A 25,355-nucleotide genomic window follows, 5' to 3' on the forward strand; every position below is an offset into this window, starting at 1 on the left:
TTAGAAGTGAAAAAATCTCGTAATGTAATTAGTGCGTTAACGGCACTATTTTTTTAAATCTCGTTAAATTGAGATTGCGTTAATGCGTTATTATCGCGTTAACTTCGACAGCCCTAGTATATATATATACAGTGTATCACAAAAGTGAGTACACCCCTCTCATTTCTGCAAATATTTTATTATATCTTTTCATGGGACAACACTATAGAAATGAAACTTGGATATAAGTTAGAGTAGTCAGTGTACAACTTGTATAGCAGTGTAGATTTACTGTCTTCTGAAAATAACTCAACACACAGCCATTAATGTCTAAATGGCTGGCAACATAAGTGAGTACACCCCACAGTGAACATGTCCAAATTGTGCCCAAAGTGTCAATATTTTGTGAGGCCACCATTATTATCCAGCACTGCCTTAACCCTCCTGGGCATGGAATTCACCAGAGCTGCACAGGTTGCTAGTGGAATCCTCTTCCACTCCTCCATGATGACATCACGGGGCTGGTGGATGTTAGACACCTTAAACTCCTCCACCTTCCACTTGAGGATGCGCCACAGGTGCTCAAATGGGTTTAGTCCAGTTTTACCTTCAGCTTCCTCAGCAAGGCAGTTGTCATCTTGGAGGTTGTGTTTGGGGTCGTTATCCTGTTGGAAAACTGCCATGAGGCCCAGTTTTCGAAGGGAGGGGATCATGCTCTCTTTCAGAATGTCACAGTACATGTTGGAATTCATGTTTCCCTCAATGAACTGCAGCTCCCCAGTGCCAGCAACACTCATGCAGCCCAAGACCATGATGCTAACACCACCATGCTTGACTGTAGGCAAGATACAGTTGTCTTGGTACTTCTCACCAGGGCGCCACCACACATGCTGGACACCATCTGAGCCAAACAAGTTTATCTTGGTCTGCAGCAATGCTGGCAGCACTCATGTGTCTATTTTTTAAAGCCAACCTCTGGATATGACGCCGAGCACGTGGACTCAACTTCTTTGGTCGACCCTGGCGAAGCCTGTTCCGAGTGGAACCTGACCTGGAAAACCGCTGTATGACCTTGGCCACCATGCTGTAGCTCAGTTTCAGGGTGTTAGCAATCTTCTTATAGCCCAGGCCATCTTTGTGGAGAGCAACAATTCTATTTCTCACATCCTCAGAGAGTTTTTTGCCATGAGGTGCCATGTTGAATATCCAGTGGCCAGTATGAGAGAATTGTACCCAAAACACCAAATTTAACAGCCCTGCTCCCCATTTACACCTGGGACCTTGACACATGACACCAGGGAGGGACAACGACACATTTGGGCACAATTTGGACATGTTCACTGTGGGGTGTACTCACTTATGTTGCCAGCTATTTAGACATTAATGGCTGTGTGTTGAGTTATTTTCAGAAGACAGTAAATCTACACTGCTATACAAGTTGTACACTGACTACTCTAAGTTATATCCAAGTTTCATGTCTATAGTGTTGTCCCATGAAAAGATATAATGAAATATTTGCAGAAATGTGAGGGGTGTACTCACTTTTGTGATACACTGTATATATATATACACACAGACTAGGCATAACATTATGACCACTGACAGGTGACGTGAATAACACTAATAATCTTTTCATCACGGCAACACGGAAAAATGGACAAGCGTAAGGATTTAAGCGAGTTTGACAAGGGCCAAATTGTGATGGCTAGACGACTGGGCATCTCCAAAACTGCAGCTCTTGTGGGGTGTTCCCGGTATGCAGTGGTCAGTATCTATCAAAAGTGGTCCAAGTAAGGAACATTGGCAAAACGGCCAAAGCTCATTGATGCACGTGGGAAGCGAAGGCTGGCCGGTGTGGTCCGATACAAAAGACAAGCTACTGTAGCTCAAATTGCTGAGGAAGTTAATGCTGAGTCTGAGAGAAAGGTGTCAGAATACACGGTGCATCACAGATTGTCACGTATGAGGCTGCATAGCCGCAGACCAGTCAGGGTGCCCATGCTGACCCCCACTAGGGGTCTAGTGGAGTCCATGCCTCGATGGGTCAGGGCTGTTTTGGCAGTAATATTTTTTTTCCTGTATTCCCTCAATTCTTACCAGTTCATGTCCCTACTGCTAAAAAGCGCTCTCCAATACCATGATGTTGCGACCAACATGGAATTAGCCAGTTGATGAACAATGCCTGTTTATTTGCCATCCATAGTGCTTGCTGTTCTGCCCAAAGACTTTGGAATTTTGAATATTGCATGATAGGAAAGTGGGAATGCATTTTCTCCATAGAGAAAGCTTCCCACACAACACTCCCTTATCTCCCTTAGGTTTTGTTTCTGGTTCAGAACCACAATAAAAACCAGTCACGTGAAAACTCAACATGAGACAATGATCAGGGCCATAATTACAAACAACACAATCCCACTGCTCAGATGATTTGGCTTTATTCATGGATGACAAAAACCTGCCGCTTGCTATAAACACTTTTAATTTAATTAGAGTTAATTTGTTTAAATAGTGTGGGAAGTGAGATTATAGTGTGGCATTACCAATCAATAATAAGACTTATGCACGAGAGATGGCAGACCAAACCAACAGCATTTAAATGTCAAAAACAAATTATTAGCATGATAACCTGTAAAAGTCTGTCAAATTTTCTTCATTGTAAAAATAATAATTAAAAAAATAAAGACATGAGTTTATTTTAAATGTAAATCCTGTAAATCTGAACCCAAAAAATAAAATAAAATGAATACATAGTAATAATTACAATAATACTAATTGTCTAAATATGTATGTTTGTGCTGACTCAGCAAGAGACTTGTAGAGATGCTCAAGAGAGTAAGATAGTAAGTTCTTCAGCTCAAGAATTCTGGGAATGATGATCACAAGCTTGTTGGCAAATGTGACAGCACTGAGTGAGCATAAAAGTACAAAAAGAGCCTAGACAATGAAGCAGCTAACAGTTTTATCATATTAATAATAAAAACCTTTTATCATACTTGCAGTACACAAGTATACATGTCATTTATACTAAACAGCTTAGAGTCAGAAGCTAAAAAGGCTGCATGCTATGATGGCACAACTGTCTAATATGCTAGCTTAAGTTTGAGTCCCTGCTGTGCCACTAACCTGGTCTGAAGCTTAACAAATGCAACTGATCTTGTTAAAGCGAGGGAAGGCCAAATGTGGTATCACCTCCTTGCTGCTGTAACACTGACGTCTGGATAAGGTGCTGGCACAAGCAGCTAATGTCTTGAAATTTGTTTCGCCAAAGCTGGAAAAAACATCAGTTTGGATTTTATGCCGACTATTCAATAAGCAAATTATGGCCAGCAAAGCGAGTGGTTCATGTGAAGACGGGAGTCAGACAGAGCTGTGTAATTTCACCTGTTATTTTTCTCACCGTTATCCACTGGGGGAAGAGCCACCGGAGACAAGCCAAGGGGGATCGCATGGGGACTTAATTCCCGACTGGAAGACTTTGTGGATGACATTGCCCTGCTCTCCCATACCCAGAAAGCCATTTAAGAAAAGACAGACAGGGTCGACCAGACAGCAAGAAGCGCGGGGCTCAAGGTCCACCCTGACAAGACCGAGGTGATTAAATTGAAGAACAAGAATGCAACCAAAACCAACATATGTGGAGTGGAGCTGGAAGAAGTACAGGACTTTAGGTACCTGGGACAGCAACATCAAGAAGAAAATCTCCAACAGAACAAGCCTCCAACAGTCTGCAAAAGATCTGGAAATCATCAGTTTTGCAGATAAACACCAAACTGAAAATCTACAAATCAAATGTCTGCTCAGTTCTCCTATATGCCTCGGTAACCTGGAGAACCAATGAGAAGATAGAGAGCCGGCTCAGAGGCTTTGAAGGGTGATGCCTCCTAAGAATCCTCAGAATCCACTGGGAACAGCGTATCACCAACAAGGAAATAAGCAAATGCACAGGCATCAACAACATTGTAGATGAGGTGAAGCAGAGACTTTGGAGATGGCTGGGCCATGTCCTACGGATTGGGACCACCAGGGAAGTGGAAGAGAGGCAGGCCATTGGGCACATGGTGGAGAACTGTGAAGAAGGAGATGGCAGCAATAGGCAAGTACTGGGATGAGATACACTGGCTTGCCCAAGACCAAGACGGCTGGAGAAGATATGTTGGCGCCTTATGCTTCAGTCTTAAAAAATTTAAGGTTAGCAGCCCAGGGTACATAATCATCTTTGATCACTCCTGATCTGGCCAAACCATTGAGATAACATCTGGAAGGAGATTTTGTGAATTCATTCAGGTGGTCTGTGAGGTTTATTAAAAAGCTAGTAGGGGAGGCTGGATCAGAAAAATATCAAATAGAAAAAAAGTGGATGGAAATGTAGAGGAAGAGGAATTAAAGATAGAAAAATAGGCAGTTAAGAATAAAAGATGAATTGTAATGTTAAGGAAGTAATAGTAATAGTATTATTATTTTAATGAGGGCAGAATTGGGGAGAAGTGGAGAAAGAAAGAGGTGAGACTGGAAAAGTGATAATGATGGTGGATAAAGCAATGATAAAATATGTGATACATTTTCCTCTATTTTTTTTCCTACATAAATGACAACCTGGCATAGACGTGTTTCTAAGGTAGGATTAAAGCTCCAGACTTGTGGTCATTTAATATAAGTATATAGTATTTCTCTGACAGCAAATGTAAGGGTCAGTCATACATGAGTTAATTTAAAGCTTTACCTTCATTACTGTTAATGAAAAGTGCTATTAGGGATTTGAGAAACCTGGAGAAGCACATGGAGCTGTAGTGAAAGCATTAGCTGAACAAGTCTTGAGTAACTGTAGATGGGTTATGTGGTTTCCTACACTGACTGGAAAAGCACAAAAGTAAATGTTGCTATTCTTGGTATTCTTAGCCAACCCACCACCACTGAGACGCCAAGCCCTCAAGCTTAAATCTCAGCTGTGATATCGACCTGGTCAAACATCAAACCAGCACAATTAGCAGTGCCTGAGGGAGGGTCAAAGAGGTTACTTATTTATCATATTTTCAGTTTGCTCGAGTGTGTATCTAGAGGTACTGTCAGGTTAGCCTCTGTTTAACAGTGCTGTGAAAAAGTAAAAGTGGTGTGTTAGTGTGTGTTGTGCTGGTATGAGTGGATCAGACACAGCAGCGCTGATGGAGTTTTTGAACACCTCACTGTCACTGCTGGACTGAGAATTGTCCATCAACCAAATATATCCAGCCAACAGCGCCACGTAGGCAGCGTCCTGTGACCACTGATGAAGGTCTAGAAGATGACCAACTCAAACAGCAGCAATAGATTAGCGATCGTCTCTGACTTTACATCTACAAGGTGGACCAACTAGGTAGGAGTTTCTAATAGAGTAGACAGTGAGTGGACACGGTATTTAAAAACTCCAGCAGCGCTGCTGTGTCTGATCCACTCATTCCAGCACAGCACACACTAACACACCACCACCATGTCATTGTCACTGCAGGGCTGAGAATGATCCACCACCCAATTAATATCTGCTCTGTGGTGGTCCTGACCATTGAAGAACGGGGTCAAAGCTGATAAAATGCTGATAAAATGGACAGTGAGTATAGAAACAAGGAGGTGGTTTTAATGTTATGGCTGATCAGTGTATATCACCCATGTGAAAAAGTAACTGCCCCTAAACCTTATAACTAGTTGTGCCACCTTTGCAATCAAACATTTAAATTGTAATACATTAAAACAACAGAACGAGAAAACACATGAAAACAACATAGCTCTCTATACTCTACCTGTAAAACAAGCTTATGCTGTGAGCTAGTGACACATATGCACATATGTAAACTCATAGTTATGAAATACTGTATTATACAACTGGCTGTTATTAAATAAAATGATTATACTAAAATTTCCCTTGTTTGTACCTTGTAAGCTCTTGCTTGTTGGTTGTTTGGACCTTGCCCCGAATTTTCCTTTAAGTAAATGCAGCAAATACTAAAACATTTGCTAATATTAAAATAATGGTACTAAGATTTGTCACACTTATGGTAGCTAAACTGGGTTCACCTTATATTGTGTATGGTGTGCATTATTTAGTTGTTAACAAAATTTGAAGTTTCAGTATTTCAAGCTGAATGCCATAAGGATGGGCTTTTGTGATTTGTCTAATATTATATTAATAGATGCAGGATATAGGTAAGGATGCTCCTCAACAACATAAGACTACCATAATTATTATTCCAAAAAGATAGCATAAAACAAAACACGTCTAATAGGCACAAAAAGAGTCAAGAAACCACCTATGGTCAGGGATTAAATGCAATGCTTGACATTTTGGTAAATTTAGATTTGACATTTAGATGTTATGATAGACAGGATTGGTGGACAAATACAAGTTTCTATTTCTGATTTTGAATTTATCATTACAGATGAGTCATTAGTCATTAGTGATTCATCTATGTTTTGGTACAAGGAATTCATCTTACCACTAACTGCTCTAATATTGCTCATCTGTCCAAATAGTAAGAATCAACAATATACTGTATATATATACAGTAGTTTCCAGGACAGATTTGAAGGTTTCCAGGACAGATTTCCATCATTTACAATATTTACAGTGTTTACATTTTAAAATATGAAATTAATATTATAATTTGTCAGCTTGGTACAGTCCCAAAATTTACTTAAAATTATATACCATCACAGTGCTGATATCTGACAATATTCTGCTCAGTGTCAAAACAGAATGAGAGAAATACTATACTAGAGAAATACTATAACTAATTCATTAGTAACACTTCATTTAAAGGGTATCTGCAGAAGTCCTTCATTACACACCCATAAGCAATATAGCTCTCTATTAAGCAGCTCTTTCACAGGATAATATTTAGGATTTATAAAGAGTATGTATTAAACATGTGAGGTGGTACACATGAAGAAAAGTGTGTTATTTCATTGTAAATTTGACTAAACTAAGATTATAGAATTTATTACACAAATGTGTATGTATAGCTACATGTTTTAAAAGCCCAATTATGATCACTGAGCTACTAAATCTACAAGTTAACCACATTTATTTAACAATTGGGTTCAATTTCACTAGCCACTCCCAGTTTTTCAATAAGCGCAAAGCACAAAGTAACACCCTGGACGAGGCGCCAGTCCATCTCAGGGCAGACACATATACACACACCCATTCACTTATCGGGCAATTTAGTGTCTCCAATTAACCTGACTGCATGTTTTTGGACTGTGGGAGGACGCAGACATGGAGAGAACATCCGCACAGAAAAGACCCAGGACCTTCTTGCTGTGAGGCGACAGTGCTACCCATCGAGCCACCCATATCCACAAGCAGAGAAAGCCTAAAACAGTGGTGAACCAAAAATCTACCAATAATGCATGGACGACTCATCCAGGAGGTCACAAAAAAACCCAGATAAACATTTGAAGAACTTTTTGAAGATCAAGCTAACACTGCATTTGACTATAAGAACATATGGAGAATGGGACAAAATTCCTCATAACGTTTAATTGCAGTTTTTACTGCCAAGTGTGATGCAAGCAGTTATTAGGTGTAGGGGGAAAATACTTTTTCACATGGGTGATATATATTTAATGCAAAAGCTTAATTCTGCTTTTACTTATGTTGATTTATCTTATTTTGAAATTAGTTGGAAGATATAAAACATATAAATGTGACAAATGAGCTAAAACAGAAAAGGTCGGGTGCCGGGTGAATATTTTGTCATAGCATTATTTGTCTTTTGGAGCTTTCTTTATTGTTAAGGTGTTCATATTATTATTTTATATTATTATTTTTTAACTGTATGTACATCAATGGGCCAAAGATTAGGACCACTCCCTAAAAATGTCCTTATACTAGATACCACAGGACTCTTTAACATGTTTTTGCAGCATATTGGCCTGTTGGTATATATCATTTGCCCAGCAATTTTTTAGGATAAAGCTAAAATTCATGCAAAGAAAGTAAACATGTATACAAGTAATTAATTAAAAGCAAAGTCTATTACAAGTGTATTTCCACATTTGACTGCAACTGCATTAAAATTTGAATTAGAGAAAAACTACACTTGAAACGCCCATTTTATTTAAAACTTTTATTTAAAATTTGCTTTGATCACATTATTTGACATGTATTTTAATACCAGGAGTCCATGATGCGCCTCATGCTCATGAACCTCATTCCACTGTAGTCCCTGAAGTTCCTGTACTCTCCAGGCCTGAAGTACCACATCCTGCCCCTGTAATGGGGAAACTCATACATGAGCCAGTGGCCGTCCATCACATGGCAGGACATGCATCCGTTGGACCAGTGGTAACGATCCATGAAGGAATCACAGTCATCCATCACCTCCATCATCTGACCCATAAAGTTCTCCCTCTCATAGATCTTTATTTTGTATGATCCTCTCCACTGTTTGGAAAATAAACAAATATAATGTCAGTTTTCTGGAAAATATACAGTGTATCACAAAAGTGAGTACACCCCTCACATTTCTGCAAATATTTCATTATATCTTTTCATGGGACAACACTATAGACATGAAATTTGGATATAACTTAGAGTAGTCAGTGTACAACTTGTATAGCAGTGTAGATTTACTGTCTTCTGAAAATAACTCAACACACAGCCATTAATGTCTAAATAGCTGGCAACATAAGTGAGTACACCCCACAGTGAACATGTCCAAATTGTGCCCAAATGTGTCAATATTTTGTGTGACCACCATTATTATCCAGCACTGCTTTAACCCTCCTGGGCATGGAATTCACCAGAGCTGCACAGGTTGCTACTGGAATCATCTTCCACTCCTCCATGATGACATCACGGAGCTGGTGGATGTTAGACACCTTGAACTCCTCCACCTTCCACTTGAGGATGCGCCACAGGTGCTCAATTGGGTTTAGTCCATCACCTTTACCTTCAGCTTCCTCAGCAAGGCAGTTGTCATCTTGGAGGTTTTGTTTGGGGTCGTTATCCTGTTGGAAAACTGCCATGAGGCCCAGTTTTCGAAGGGGGGGGGATCATGCTCTGTTTCAGAATGTCACAGTACATGTTGGAATTCATGTTTCCCTCAATGAACTGCAGCTCCACAGTGCCAGCAACACTCATGCAGCCCAAGACCATGATGCTACCACCACCATGCTTGACTGTAGGCAAGATACAGTTGTCTTGGTACTTCTCACCAGGGCGCCGCCACACATGCTGGAAACCATCTGAGCCAAACAAGTTTATCTTGGTCTCGTCAGACCACAGGGCATTCCAGTAATCCATGTTCTTGGACTGCTTGTCTTCAGCAAACTGTTTGCGGGCTTTCTTGTGCGTCAGCTTCCTTCTGGGATGACGACCATGCAGACCGAGTTGATGCAGTGTGCGGCGTATGGTCTGAGCACTGACAGGCTTACCTCCCACGTCTTCAACCTCTGCAGCAATGCTGGCAGCACTCATGTGTCTATTTTTTAAAGCCAACCTCTGGATATGACGCCGAACACGTGGACTCAACTTCTTTGGTCGACCGTGGCGAAGCCTGTTCCGAGTGGAACCTGTCCTGGAAAACCGCTGTATGACCTTGGCCACCATGCTGTAGCTCAGTTTCAGGGTGTTAGCAATCTTCTTATAGCCCAGGCCATCTTTGTGGAAAGCAACAATTCTATTTCTCACATCCTCAGAGAGTTCTTTGCCATGAGGTGCCATGTTGAATATCCAGTGGCCAGTATGAGAGAATTGTACCCAAAACACCAAATTTAACAGCCCTGCTCCCCATTTACACCTGGGACCTTGACACATGACACCAGGGAGAGACAACGACACATTTGGGCACAATTTGGACATGTTCACTGTGGGGTGTACTCACTTATGTTGCCAGCTATTTAGACATTAATGGCTGTGTGTTGAGTTATTTTCAGAACACAGTAAATCTACACTGCTATACAAGCTGTATACTGACTACTCTAAGTTATATCCAAGTTTCATGTCTATAGTGTTGTCCCATGAAAAGATATAATGAAATATTTGCAGAAATGTGAGGGGTGTACTCACTTTTGTGATACACTGTATATTGTAACATTGTTCTGGAATAATACTTTACATTAGATAGCGTACCATAGGAATCATGTGACAGGACCTGATCCAGCTGTTCATGCCCCAACCCCACATGCTGTGGTAGTCAGCGTAATCTCCCCTTTTCAGGAAATATTGGTTGCCCATGTAGTTGGCCTGGTCGTAGACCATCCAGCAGCCGCTCTCCACCCTGCATGAGTGGCAGCGGCTCATGTAAGAGTGCATATCGGAACAATCACCGGTGCACTCATAGGAGCGCCCCATGAAGTTCCTGTCCTCATAGAAGATAACCTGTTTGAACAAGGGGATATAACATGCATATAAAAATATAACATGTACATATATACAAAAAAATGTGTATGTGTGTGCATTTGTGTGTTTTGTAGTTCCTACCTTGCCCATGGTCATTTTGGCTGTTCCTGTTCATCCACTAGGTCCACAACTGTTTCCACTTGGTGAACTGACATCCTGCCTGCTTCAACCCTGGCATTTATACCTGACCAGCACTAAAGAGTATGTAAGCCCTATTGTAAAATCTCCTGAGCAAGCACAATAGCACAGAGGCCCATACACACAGCTGAAGAGCTTTTACGTTTGACTCAGTGTACAAAAGATTTTTGTTGCTTTGACTTTTTACAAATGTATTGTATTTCTATTTAAATGTTTGTGTTTGAATGGCTTTGCTAGGCTTTTTACTAGAAAACTCAACATAAATGCTGCACTCAGTTATTTTGGTTAGTTTTATGTGTTTTTTTAATTCTAAAAGAAGAAAAAAACCTTCAATCCTTAATAATCCTTAAAAAAAATGCTTGGGTTGTTTTTTTATTTTTTATTTAACTTGATTTTTATGATGGTGTCTTATTTTCTCTTATTGTTGTCAAAATTAATTATAAATGTTAAAATCTTTTGACTATTATATTGAATATTATGTATAAATATTAGTTTGGTATATTTTCATATTTAATTATTTCAATAACTACACTACATATCTTACTGTGTTAGTATTATAAATTACTCACAGATCTAAGATTATGATATCAAGAGCACAAAAAGATTTCGTTAACAAAAATGTTAAAAATAATCAATAAAAACAAATCCACACTTAGCAAATGCACATGCATTGCAAGAAAGCTTAAGTAATATGTGTTTGGGCAGAAACAAAATCTTGTTTGATAAACTGTTATACTTAATTTTTAATAACCATTCACTTTGTCTGAGTCTGTTCACAACAGTAACAGATGTTTTTGGTTAAGGATTCTACATTGTTCTTTACATGATGACAACCTTCTGATGTTTTCAAGCAAAAAATAAGTGAAAAGCACTGACATACTGATCAAAGCAGAATACAGACAGTGCTAAAGATCTTACCATCGCTGCACCATTATAAATAAAGTAAAATGTGCTGGCAGCCAAAAAAATCACAGTAACATTTTTTTTATACAACCTCGAATCAGAAATGGTTGGGACAGTATGGACAATGCAAATAAAATAAAAATGCAGTGTTCCTTACATTTACTTTGACTTTTATTTGATTGCAAACAGTTTGAACCAAAGATATTTCATGTTTTATCTGCTCAATTTCATTTCATTTGTTAATAAAAATCCATTCCAGCATTTCAGGCCTGCAACACATTCCAAAAAAGTTGAGACAGGGGCAATTTAGGGCTAGTAATGAGGTGAAAAAACTAAATAATGATGTGATTTCAAACAGGTGATGTTAACAGGTGATTGTAATCATGGTTTGGTACAAAAGCAGCATCCGGGAAAGGCTGAGTCTCTGATGAGCAAAGATGATCAGAGGATCTCCAGTTTGTCAACAAATGTGTGAGAAAATGATTGAAATGTTTTAAAACAATGTACCTCAAAGACAGATTAGAAGGTATTTGCATAGTTCTCCCTCTACAGTGCACAAGATCATTAAACAATCCAAGGGTGGAATTTCAGTGCGTAAAGGCCAAGAGCGCAAGCTTAAGCTGAACACCCGTGATCTTCGATCCCTCAGACGGCACTGCATCAAGAACCCCCACTCAACAATAGCTGATATAACTACATGGGTGAGGGCTTACTTTGGCAAACTTTTGTCAAGCACTACAATACAGAGTTACAGGAACAAATGGCATTTAAAGCTTTACTGTGCAAAAAAAGAAGCCAAGACGTTGTCTTTTCCAGGGACGTCCATGCATTTTTCAACAAGACAATGCAAAACCACATGCTGCACAAAAAGGCATGGCTGCAGAAGAAGAGGGTACGGGTACTGGAGTGGCCTGCCTGCAGTCCTGACTTGTCCCCAATAGAGAATGTGTGGAGAATTTTGAATGACCCCGTACTGTTGCACATCTTAAGACGTGTCTGAAACACTAAATCACTTGGTCTCCTCAGTGCCAAAACGTCTTTTAAGTGTGTTGAAAAGGAATGGCAACATTACAAAGTGGTAAATGCTTTACTGTCCCAACTCTTTTTGGAATGTGTTGCAGGCCTGAAATGCAGGAACGGATGTTTATTAATACATGGAAAGAAGCTGACCAGACAAAACATGAAATATATCAGGTTCATCCTGTCTGCAAAAGTCAAAGTAAATGTAATAAACTCTGTGTTTTTTTTTTATTATCTGCATTTCCCATGATGTCCCAACTTTTTCTGATTTGGGGTTGTAGAAATAGTGAAGAAATGGCTCAGCAAAACAAATGATGTTGTAGTATTGACAGTGTGATGACAGCTGTGGGTCCTAGAACAGACAATGAGAAACCTTAAACTGTATTAAAAGCTATAGAGTTATATCCATTAAATAGATAAGCATTGGGTAAGAGTATGTGCAGTTATTGAAAAGTAAGAACATTGTTCTCTTTATTAGGTGTCCAAACAACAAAGGTGCTGAAACCCTTTTGTTTTTTATAGAATTTACATTTACAGCATTTGGCAGACACCTTTGTCCAAAGCGACTTACATTTATCATTACAGTGTATCACAAAAGTGAGTACACCCCTCACATTTCTGCAAATATTTCATTATATCTTTTCATGGGACAACACTATATCCATGAAACTTGGATATAACTTAGAGTAGTCAGTGTACAGCTTGTATAGCAGTGTAGATTTACTGTCTTCTGAAAATAACTCAACACACAGCCATTAATGTCTAAATAGCTGGCAACATAAGTGAGTACACCCCACAGTGAACATGTCCAAATTGTGCCCAAATGTGTCGTTGTCCCTCCCTGGTGTCATGTGTCAAGGTCCCAGGTGTAAATGGGGAGCAGGGCTGTTAAATTTTGTGTTTTGGGTACAATTCTCTCATACTGGCCACTGGATATTCAACATGGCACCTCATGGCAAAGAACTCTCTGAGGATGTGAGAAATAGAATTGTTGCTCTCCACAAAGATGGCCTGGGCTATAAGAAGATTGCTAACACCCTGAAATTGAGCTACAGCATGGTGGCCAAGGTCATACAGCGGTTTTCCAGGACAGGTTCCACTCGGAACAGGCTTCGCCAGGGTCGACCAAAGAAGTTGAGTCCACGTGTTCGGCGTCATATCCAGAGGTTGGCTTTAAAAAATAGACACATGAGTGCTGCCAGCATTGCTGCAGAGGTTGAAGACGTGGGAGGTCAGCCTGTCAGTGCTCAGACCATACGCCGCACACTGCATCAACTCGGTCTGCATGGTCGTCATCCCAGAAGGAAGCTGACGCACAAGAAAGCCCGCAAACAGTTTGCTGAAGACAAGCAGTCCAAGAACATGGATTACTGGAATGCCCTGTGGTCTGACGAGACCAAGATAAACTTGTTTGGCTCAGATGGTGTCCAGCATGTGTGGCGGCGCCCTGGTGAGAAGTACCAAGACAACTGTATCTTGCCTACAGTCAAGCATGGTGGTGGTAGCATCATGGTCTTGGGCTGCATGAGTGTTGCTGGCACTGGGGAGCTGCGGTTCATTGAGGGAAACATGAATTCCAACATGTACTGTGACATTCTGAAACAGAGCATGATCCCCTCCCTTCGAAAACTGGCAGTTTTCCAACAGGATAACGACCCCAAACACAACCTCCAAGATGACAACTGCCTTGCTGAGGAAGCTGAAGGTAAAGGTGATGGACTAAACCCAATTGAGCACCTGTGGCGCATCCTCAAGTGGAAGGTGGAGGAGTTCAAGGTGTCTAACATCCACCAGCTCCGTGATGTCATCATGGAGGAGTGGAAGAGGATTCCAGTAGCAACCTGTGCAGCTCTGGTGAATTCCATGCCCAGGAGGGTTAAGGCAGTGCTGGATAATAATGGTGGTCACACAAAATATTGACACTTTGGGCACAATTTGGACATGTTCACTGTGGGGTGTACTCACTTATGTTGCCAGCCATTTAGACATTAATGGCTGTGTGTTGAGTTATTTTCAGAAGACAGTAAATCTACACTGCTATACAAGTTGTACACTGACTACTCTAAGTTATATCCAAGTTTCATGTCTATAGTGTTGTCCTATGAAAAGATATAATGAAATATTTGCAGAAATGTGAGGGGTGTACTCACTTTTGTGATACACTGTAACTACAGTTCAAGCAATTGAGGGTTAAGGACCTTGTTCAGAGGCCCAACAACTTAGTGATGGCAGGAATTTCTTCTTCTTCTACTTGTTCTTTTAATACTTCTTGTTTTTGTCCTTTTCCTTCTTCTTTTTGTCTGATAAAACGAAATTCACAAACCAATCTGTAAAATGTCATTTGGTCAACAGGTGGTAGTCCGTCCAGCTACTTTTAAGCCTGAGCACAGCCCATTTGGCCTGATGGTGGCGCTATATCATAGCATTAAACTTCAAGGTCCATATCTACTACCATATGACACAGAGAGAACATTATTTTCTTATGTCCTATAAAAAGCCTCCAGAACCATAAATCTCCGGCTACTTAGATTTTAAACTAATTTGCATAATAATGTAGTCACACCAATTTTTGAGTGCAAACTATTTTCTGGATTTTTACCCCAAATACACAAATGTGGTATCAAAAAAACCCTAAGCACTTGAACTGTCAGACTTTTTGTGCACTGTCAGATCCCAATTGAAAAAAAATAGGTTGAGCAAACCAAGCATAAAGTACACATACTGCTCTAGCTCAAAAAGCATTGCACCGATTGTCACAAAACTTCAAGGTCAAAAAGTCATAACTAAAAGGGAGAGCGAGCAGGTAACACAGTCATGAAGGCTTTCAGAGGACATCAGCGCCCACTTCCCCCAATGTCATCAAACCTGAGTGATCGGACAAGAGATGCAGAACAACAGCAACCCAACATCCCTGATCACCACAAGTTTTTATGACCTAGATCTCCCAAGCTCTGCACCTTTGTCTATAATCGGGGTGGGGTGGGTATCATGGGAAGTTCTTAAGTTATGGCAAAAATATGGTGTAACTGCAGTGTTAGGTGGCACTATAACCTGCAAGATAATGTTACACAAACATAGATTGTCCGATTGACATGAAACTTGGCAGAGTGCTTCTGTATCCTATCCAAGAGTCGTCAATCAGGCAAATCTCATAGTTGTAGAACAGAAGCTGGTCAAGACACAGTAGTACCGTAGAAGCATTCTAATCAATTGGCACAGGCGTTGATACACTAGTCTGATATTCATGTAGACCACTCAAGTGGAAACTCATTATGTGAAAAAGTCCCCAACCTTTCACCTACTGCCCTTGTGCACAGGTCAGAGTGTTGTTGAGCAAGCTGAGTAGAAATAGGTAAATTAATGTATTAATGTTCATTAATGACTGTATACATACAAACTAGTGACATAGCTGCTAGACAAATTATTCAAAGCTGTTAATTATTTAGACCATGCACAAAATGGCTTAAATACACAGCAAACAAGGCACCTGCGTAATGCAACACAGGTGAACAAAGTCAAAGTAATGAAGAAAACTGAAAACAGGTGTGAAAAGCAGACTAAACCACCAATGGCAGAACACAGGTAGGACACAAAATCCGACTCAGACCACTAATAACCAGCTATTACATTTATTACGTCATTATTGCACATATTGATTTATCATTCACACTCCAGGCTAAAATAGATGTGAAAATGTGATGCCCTGCAGTGGATTGCTGCCTTGCCCAAGGTGTATTCCTGCCCTACGGCAAGTGTTTCCAGGTGGTGCCGGACGCATTATGACCAAACTGAAGTAGTATCACTAAGCAAATTACCAATATTTGATTGGTTTGTTAGAATTTAGCGGCGTCGTTCACTTGTAAGGTAAAATCAATCATTTGTACACAATTACAAAAACAAATCAACAATGAATATGAAATACTTGTGTGAAGACGTCTTTGTTCTCGTGTTATGCTTTGTATGTATCTGTCAAAGACGTGGTAAAATGAATGATAGATCACATACAACAAGATTTCTTTTCAAGTAAGGTGTGTTTCTGTTATCAATGTTTTAGATGTCAGAACAAGTCTAATTAGCGAACTCAAAGCCACCTTTGATACTTTTTTGGGAGAAAAAATCAAGACATAAGACATACCTGTCTCACATATGAGACAGAGGAAAGGTTAAGGTACTGGATCAGTAATTAGCCACTGTTGGGCCCTGGAAGGAGGCCCTTAACCCTCAATTGCTGAGAATTGTATACACAGACGAGGCATAACATAGCCGCAGACCAGTCAGGGTGCCCATGCTGACCCCTTTCCACCGCCAAAAGAGCCAGCAATGGGCACGTGAGCATCATAACTGGACCACGGAGCAATGGAAGAAGGTGGCCTGGTCTGATGAATCACGTTTAGGTATGGTTTGAGGAGCACAACAATGAGTTTGAGGTGTTGACTTGGCCTCCAAATTCCCCAGCTCTCAATCCAATCAAGCATCTGTGGGATGTGCTGGACAAACAAGTCTGATTTATGGATGCCTTGCAACTTACAGGAGTTAAAGGATCTGCTGCTAACATCTTGGTGCCAGAGACCACAGCACACCTTCAGGGATCAAGTGGAGTACATGCCTCGACGGGTCAGGGCTGTTTTGGCAGCAAAAGGGGGACCAACACAATATTAGGAAGGTGTTCATAATGTTATGCCTGATCGGTGTACGGTCATAACTGTAAGTCTTTTTAAATAAAAGCGTCTGCTAAATGCCATTAATGTAAATATTTCTGTTGAGAACTGATCTTATACTAATTTCAATACACGCATGATATTTGGCTTAAAGGCTAAAGAAAAATTTATTGGTTTACCCCGGGGGGAAATTTGTTTGACAGAAGAACTAAGATACATACATTTTAATTTCACTGACAGCAATGATCTCCAACCTGCCACCTAGCATTTTAATGAATAGGCACTTTTATAATAGCCTGTTCTGAGATACACAGTTCTACATTGTTCTGTCCATGCTGTGTATAATAACAATAAGTTGACCTGTATCTAAATCTGCCTGTCCATATAACATAGCTTTATGCATATTTGTACCACCATTAATGGCATAATGATGAAGAGGTGGATATTATTCTAAAAGCCTCAAATAGAAATACAACTAAATGAAAAAAAAAAAAGTGGAAACTTATGATGTGAAAGAGAACCCAACCTTTCACCTAGTGCCCTTGTGCACAGTTCAGAGTGTTGTTAAGCAAGTCGAGGAGAAATAGGTAGATATGCAAATTTATTAAATGTTCAACACTGACTGCTAGACATATGATCTAAAACTGTTAATTCATTTAGCTCCAATCCTACCAATTGCGAATGCAAATGTAAATAGTAAAAAGTAAATAAATAATTAAATAAATAAGGCACAGTGGCGCAATGTGTAGCGCTGTCACCTCACAGCAGCAAGGTGTCTGCTCTGTGATGGACTGGCGACCTGTCAGGGGTGTTTGCTGCCTTGCACTCAATGAATCAGACTCGGCGTACTCATGGTCGCAGTCATCTAATTTTTCTCTTTAGGATGTGCCAAACATTTTCGATATGAGACTGGAGTCTGGACTGCAGATACAGAGTTTCTTACATTTACTTTAACCTTCATTTCACTGCAGACAGTATGAACCCAAGATATTTCACATTGTGTCTGGTCAACTTCATTTAATTTGTTAATATACATTGTTGATATTAAAAAAGGCATTTTAGGGCTAGTAATAAGGTTAAACTAATAATAACAAAAGAGGATCTCTAGTTTGTCAACAAATGCATGATAAAATTACTAAAATGCTTGACATGTTAATAAAAAAAAATAGGAAAGGATGTGCATATATAGTACATAATATTATAAACAATTCACCATCATTCATTAATAGCTGATATAATCACATGGGCAAGGGATTACTTTGGCAAACTTTTGTTAAGCACTAGAATATAATGTTACATTCATAAATGCCACTTAAAACTTTACTGTGCAAAAAAGAAGCCTTATTTTAACCATGTCTAGAAGCTGTGTTGACTTCTCAGGGCTCTGAGGCATCTAAGATGGACCATCACACAGTAGAAACGTACTGTGGTAGAAAAATCAGTATTCCAGAGTAATCGGTACTCTTTTTGGGGAAAAATGGGCCCAGCAGTGACAGTGAAATGTTTAAAAACTCCATCATGCTGCTGTGTCTGATCCACTCATACCAGCACAACACACACTAACACATCACCACCATGTCATTGTCACTGCAGTGCTGAGAATGATCCACCACCTAAATAATACCTACTCTGTGGTGGTCCTGTGGGGGTCCTGACCATGCAGAGAAACAAATGGACTACAGTCAGTAAGTGTAGAACTTCAAAGTGCTTCTATATGGTAAGTGGAGCTGATTAAATGGACAGTGAGTGTAGAAACAAGAAGGCGGTTTTAATGTTATGGCTGATCAGTGTATATATATATTTATGCATTTCGTTTAAAAACTTGTAATTAAATGACAAATTAGAAATAATTGTAATTTTTCATTTTAATGTAAAATTATTGAACGGGAGGCCACTTGACCAATCAGAGCACAGCTTTGTTTCAGTCGGGCGTGGCCTGTGGTCGCTGTGGGCGGTTTTTCCCAGTGCGCTGCTGATGCTGCTACCAGATCCGCTCCAGGGATGCGGGTGATAAAGCTGGAATAGAAACGCTCACGTGTGATGCTTGATGAAGGAGAGAAACACCGCAATCTGCTCTAAACTGCGTCTTACTGGATAGCACCGCTTCAAGGAATTTGAATTCTACTTTTCTTTTGTGCGGAGGAAGCTTTAACAGAAGGGATTATACAGTTTGAAGGTGAGACTTGCTGTTTGGTATAGATCTTGTGCATGTATGCCAGGCATGCGCTCATCTTTGGGCACTGTGCGTTAGATAAATAAGAGTACACAGTTTTATTAGTAGATTTAAACCTAGATCAAAAGACAGGCTATAGATCTGTGGTTTCCTTGAAATGACTATAGACTGTTTTTCTTAAGTAAAGCGGGATGCTGATGAACTGATAAGCTGATGCACTTGTGATGCTCGGGTTGGTTATTTAAAAGAGCAGTCTGTATCATTTCTATTACAATTTAAAATGTATACACTATTATAAATTCCCTCGACTTCATTTTTTTCCTGATTTTTGGAGTGGATATGAATGTTTATGGGCTATTACAGACATAAATTTACGCCCCACCGTGGACTTGGTGTGTCCATGAGGTCTAAAAATTATGACATTGGGCAAAAAAGTAAAAATTGAAAAAAAAAATATATATAAATAAAGGGAAAGAGAGGGAATATATATACATAAAATAGAAATGTGCGCAATGTTGTATAGTGTATGCATTTGCTTTATATAATACTCTCAAATTATGGTTACATGTAAAATATTTTTGTTGTTTTTATGCAGACTATAAATGTTTATCGTGAAGTTTTAACCATGATCTCTTAGTAAATCTCTATAATCCAATAAATAAATAAAAGTGTGTGCAGTTATAATAAAGCAGCGGAATTCAGACAGTGACTTTGCCGTGCTGTATGCAGAATGTAAAACTAATCAACGCGTAAAAACCGAGTACATGCAATAAACGCGTGCAATTAGGAGAAAAAAGGCGCAGAATTTACATCATATGCCAATGCGTTTTAAAGAGGAATTTACTATTTTCACTGTTACAAAAGCAGATGTGAAGTTATTTAAATATATATATATATATGCTGAAACTGAAATAAAATGGTATGGTTGACTAGATTGTGGACAAAGCACTACTTACAGAGGAATTTAGCTTATTTGCAAATGTAATTCTAAATATATGATACTGTACATGGTACATGATGTATACACGTTGAGAGCAGGGGACCAGGGGGGTAATCTGTCCATTTAATCCGTCCCTGTCGTCTTTGAAGGGATTCCCACTTTTAAACCGATTCTGATTCGTCTGGTGTTAATGAATGCAATTATGCGTATGTAGACAGGGGGATGCGAATTGGATGTTTGAGTGGTTGTGGATAAATTATGGTACTAAAAAGCCTAAAACAAACTTGTTGAGAGTGTCTGGAATGAACAGGGCAGCAAAGAAAAAAAAAAATCAAAAAAATGTAGATAGATAGATAGGTAGATAGATAGATAGACAGACAGACAGACAGATACTTTATTGATCCCAAAGGAAATTAAAGTCCCAGTAGCATTACACATGAATGACACACTATGAAATTCAACAATATGAATTCAAAAAAGTAGCACATAACAACCAAGAATGAAAGTAACCTAAGTTTTACATATATTGCCTAACTACAGTGCAATTATTAATGATGAGGAAGGATCTGAGTAAAAAATGAATGAATGGAAGTTACAAGTGCAAAAAAAGCACAACGTGGTGGGCATTTAGACTCTTTATCGTTGAGTCATATTATTTAGTTCACCTGTAAGAGTTTGCTTTTCAGCTACCAAATGACTCTTTATCTTTTAGCATTCATTTAAAAGCATTCTTCAGTCAAACTTATCAATATTAAAGTATGTGGTTGTGGGCAGCACAGTGGAGCATCTGGTACAGTGGGTGATTTAATTCCATTTCAGGGCAGAATGATGGCTCAGTGGGTAGCACTGTCGCCTCACAGCAAGAAGGTCCTCGGTTTGATCCCCAGGTGGGGCGGTCCAGGTCCTATCTGTGTGGAGTTTGCATGTTCTCCCCATGTCTGCGTGGGTTTCCTTCAGGAGCTTCATATAAGTAAGGTGAACTGGAGATACAAAATTGTCCATGACTGTGTTTGACATTAAACTTGTAAACTGATGACTCTTGTGTAATGAGTAATTACCGTTTCTGTCATGAATGTAACTAAAGTGTGTAGAACATGGAGTTAAAATTCTAATAAATAAACTCTATTTTTGGATTTTTATTGCCCCTGAGCAGAAAGTGTCTTAATGTAGCTTAAACAAAACAATGTGTTATAAAAACTATTAGAATAAATGTAAAAAGCAGTGTTTGTAGTATATGATTTAGTATAATGTGTATTATATGGATTATTATACAGCCTGTATTTATTTTTTGACACAAAAGAGTTGGAACCTGACTGCTGCTCTTTTTAAAAATAGGTAATCAAGCAGTCAAGTCCCATAAAGTAAAAAAAAATGTTATGATGAGCCGAATCGAACCTGAACAACAAATGACTATTAAAGAGCCAAGTCAAAAAATGACTCATTATGACACCTTACTAAAAGAGCCGACTCAGAGAGCCGATTAGTTGATGGACAACATCTGGCCAGTTTAATTAAGGCTTTAACTAAATATGATTAAAATCATATTTTAAAATGATAATACTGATAAGATATTAAAGAAGCATGTAATCATTGTTCAGGTACAACGAACAACTCTCACAACACTTAAAATACGTTTTGCTTCCAAGCTTACCAAGCCATGAACTAGTTAATTAGTTAGTTAATTAGTCCCATTCTTCCTGCAAACACGTTTTAAGGTTTAACACCCTTTTCTTCTGCAGCCCTGCCTTTGTAATGTGTGCAGCATGTGGTTTGCATTTTCTTGGATGTCCCTGAAAAGATGTCTTCTTGAAAGCAGAATATCTTGCTCTAAGATCTCAATGTACTTTTCTGCATCAATAACAGAGGTATAAATGACCTTTGCCAAAGGCACTGACACAGCCCCATACCATGACAGACCCTGGCTTTTGGACTTGTTGCTGAAAACAGTCTGCTAAAGTAATCTCTTGCTTAATGTGGTTATATTGATGAATGACGGTTCTTGATTCAGTGCCGCCTGAGGGATCAGAGATCATCTTTTTTCACACAAAAATGCGTAGAGGAGACAGCTAGACACAAACTCATACACAAGGAGGGCTGGTGTGGGCCATAGAAAGGGCATCGTCCCACCAGCAGGACCAGTATCTGCTCTTTTGTTCTAGGAGGAACACTGCCAGGGCCCTACAAGATGACCTTCAGTGGTCTAATGGTATGCATGATGTACTGTTAGAAACAGACTGCATAAGTGTGGCATGAGGGCTCATAGTCATCTAATGGGACCTGTGCTTACACCCCAGCTTGATTGGCATTTGCCAAAGAACAAGAGAACTGGCATGTCTGCCAGAGGCAGTTAGTGATCTATACAAATGAGAGCAGGTTCACACTGAGCAGTTGCCAGATGTAAAAGAGTCTGGAGATGCCATGGTGAACGTTGAATGCCGTGAATGCTGCCTGCAACATCATCCAGCATGACTGGTTTGGCCATGGGTCAGTGATGGTCTGAGAAAGTATATCATTGGACGGTCACGCACAGTTCATGTGATAGCCAATGGTACTCTGACTACTGGTGGTAGTGTAGGCCCTGGGTTCTACCTGGAGCAGGACAATGCCTGTAGGCCTGAGTCTGTGGGCATTTCTTAAATGCTGAAGGCATTGATGCTATTGACTGGACCTCATATTTCTCAGACCCTGAATTCAACAGAGAACCTCTGGAAGGAAAAATAGTTTTAGCATGCTATTATAAGAAGTTTTTCCATGCAAAGAGTTCAGTTTGATGATACTTAGCATGACTGACATACTAATAGTTATTAATTTGTATTTTTAAATGGTAAAAACATAGAACTGCATGTAAAAGTACTGGTTATAGCATTGGATTTAATGTTGCATTAGTTCTTTTTTTCATTTAGGTTAAGATGCACATTGTTTACCTCACCCTTGAGTATTTGCTGTATATTAAAATTGCATCATTTTCTAAATGTCAAACATTAAATGCCTTGTTTAAAATAGACCAAAACCTGACTATTAGGTCTTACGTTTTAACCAGTTTGCATTTAGTGCACAGAGAACAAAATCATGAAATGTTGAGGTGAAATAACATCAATATTGAGTCACATGGGCTGCCATGAAAAGGTCTGCTTAAAAGTGTACTCCAGTGACATTTTGAAACAGTTCAGAAACACAACAGCAGTAACAGTTCTGCACTGTTCCATATATTTCAGCTTCAGGCTAACAACTATTTTACTTTACATATTATAGTCAGTAAATCTCTGAGGAATGGGTTCAGATTTGATGATGTGCACTGATAACTTGTAACAAGTGCAAATATTTCCCATTTGAATAATTGTTAAGAAACTCAGCTTTGGCAGTGGCTCAGAACGATCTGTGAGTGGATTTTAAGGTCTTTCATCTCCACTTATTCTAAAATGCACTAAATTTATGTGCTGTCTGAATACCAATGGAGTTTCAGGCTGTCCTGATTGCTTTAAATAATATTTTTTGCAGCTTATTTATGGTTCAGTCACATTTTTCTAAACCTTTAGTCTAGTAATATGAAAAATGGCTCTTGGTTGCTTTTGATGTCTGACTAATGTAATATATGAGATGATGTTGCCATGTGGTCACCTACAATACAGCCTAATTCAGCTGTTCTACTAAAGAATTGATCTGTATGTTGTGTCTTTATTTGTGTTTGTCTGTCTGAACGTTGTAAGCTTTTAAAAGTAAGGTTGCCTTACACTTACAGTGTAATGATTATACTGTCTATATTGTATGCAATAAGTCAGCAAATTTCAGGGTGTGAAGGAGTCTGAATTAGCTATGATGGGTACCAGGTCCACACTAGGACAACAATAAATAAATAAAAGATTATTTTTATTATTTTAAATGTGCTCTAAGACCAGGCTCATGACTGACCAGTTATAAAACACTTTAACTGACCTAATTCATTCATTCATTCATTCAGTTATTTCATTTCACATAACTGAACAGGATACTTACAATTTTGCTTATATGCACCTAAACACAATTTACTTGCTAATTCACAATTTGCATGGATTTTAGTTGGAAGGACATTGGCGTCCCACAGAAAACCAAACGCAGACATGAAGACACCATGCCAAAATCCATTCACAGATCGTTCTGAGCCACTGCCAAAACTGAGGTTCTTAACAATTATTCAAATGGGGAATATTTGCAATGACATGGTGGTGGTGTGTTAGTGTGTATTGTGCTGGTATGAGTGGATCAGATACAGCAATGCTGATGGAGTTTTTAAACACCTCACTGTCACTGCTGGAATGAGAATAGTCCACCAACAAAAAATATCCAGCCCACAGCGCCCCATGGGCAGCGTCCTGTGACCACTGATGAAGGTCTAGAAGATGACCGACTCAAACAGCAGCAATAGATGATCGATTGTCTCTGACTTTACATCTACAAGGTGGACCAACTAGGTAGGAGTGTCTAATAGAGTGGACAGTGAGTGGACACGGTATTTAAAAACTCCAGCCATCAGTGCATCACACAAGAAAGCTTTAAGTACTGCATTATGTTCCAGTATCGTTTTAGCAAAGTTTTTCACATTTTGCAGGTCATTAGTGATAAGATTTTACACACAGGAAAATAATTATTTGATTACCAAAAGTACTCTTCAGTCTCTTCTATTCAAACCTCTCGACCACCATGAGCAAGACCAAAGAGCTGTCAAAGGACGTCAGGGACAAGATTATAGACCTGCACAAGGCTGGAATGGGCTACAAGACCATTAATAAAAAGCTTGGTAAAAAAGATTATTCGAAAATGGAAAAAGTACAAGATAACAGTCAATCGGCCTTGCTCTGGAGCTCCATGCAAGATCTCACCTTGTGGTGTAAGGATGATTCTGAGAAAAGTGAGATGTCAGCCCAGAATTACATGGGAGGAGCTTGTTAATGATCTCATAGGAGCTGGGTGCACAGTCACCAAAAGAAAAAACAGGTAACACACTTCACCGTAATGGATGTAGATCCTTCAGTGACTGCAAAGTTCTTTTGCTCAAGAAGGCTTATGTACAGGCCTGTCTAAAGTTTGCCACTGAACACCTTAATGATTCAGTGAAGGCTTGGGAGAATGTGATGTGGTCAGATGAGACCAAAATTGAGCTCTTCGGCATCAACTTGGCTCGCTGTGTGTGGA

General features: G+C 39.4%; 1 protein-coding gene and 1 long non-coding RNA gene across 2 annotated transcripts in view; one reads left to right on the top strand and one right to left on the bottom strand.

Moving 5' to 3' along the window:
* Positions 1 to 8,119: 8,119 nt before the first annotated feature.
* LOC134326000 (gamma-crystallin M2-like) lies at positions 8,120 to 10,450 on the bottom strand. Its single transcript, XM_063008193.1, has 3 exons — positions 10,436 to 10,450; positions 10,085 to 10,333; positions 8,120 to 8,395 (listed from the first exon to the last, which is right to left on the bottom strand). The coding sequence occupies exons 1-3, from the start codon at positions 10,448 to 10,450 to the stop codon at positions 8,120 to 8,122; spliced, it is 540 nt and encodes a 179-aa protein (XP_062864263.1).
* An 8,634-nt stretch (positions 10,451 to 19,084) lies between these two features.
* The window catches only part of LOC134326066 (uncharacterized), a 163,108-nt gene continuing 156,837 nt past the window's right edge, over positions 19,085 to 25,355 (top strand). The window contains exon 1 of the long non-coding RNA XR_010014478.1: positions 19,085 to 19,249. This is a non-coding gene — a long non-coding RNA (uncharacterized LOC134326066). The remainder of the gene's footprint in view (positions 19,250 to 25,355) is intronic.

The sequence above is a fragment of the Trichomycterus rosablanca genome, chromosome 14 (genome assembly GCF_030014385.1).
Source record: "Trichomycterus rosablanca isolate fTriRos1 chromosome 14, fTriRos1.hap1, whole genome shotgun sequence".
In the NCBI taxonomy this organism is placed as follows: Eukaryota; Metazoa; Chordata; class Actinopteri; order Siluriformes; family Trichomycteridae; genus Trichomycterus; species Trichomycterus rosablanca.

Coding starts and splice junctions, on each gene's coding strand:
- LOC134326000 (XM_063008193.1), bottom strand. Junction 8,396..10,084: donor CCTGTCACATGATTCCTATG/GTACGCTATCTA, acceptor TTTTCCAAACAG/TGGAGAGGATCATACAAAAT.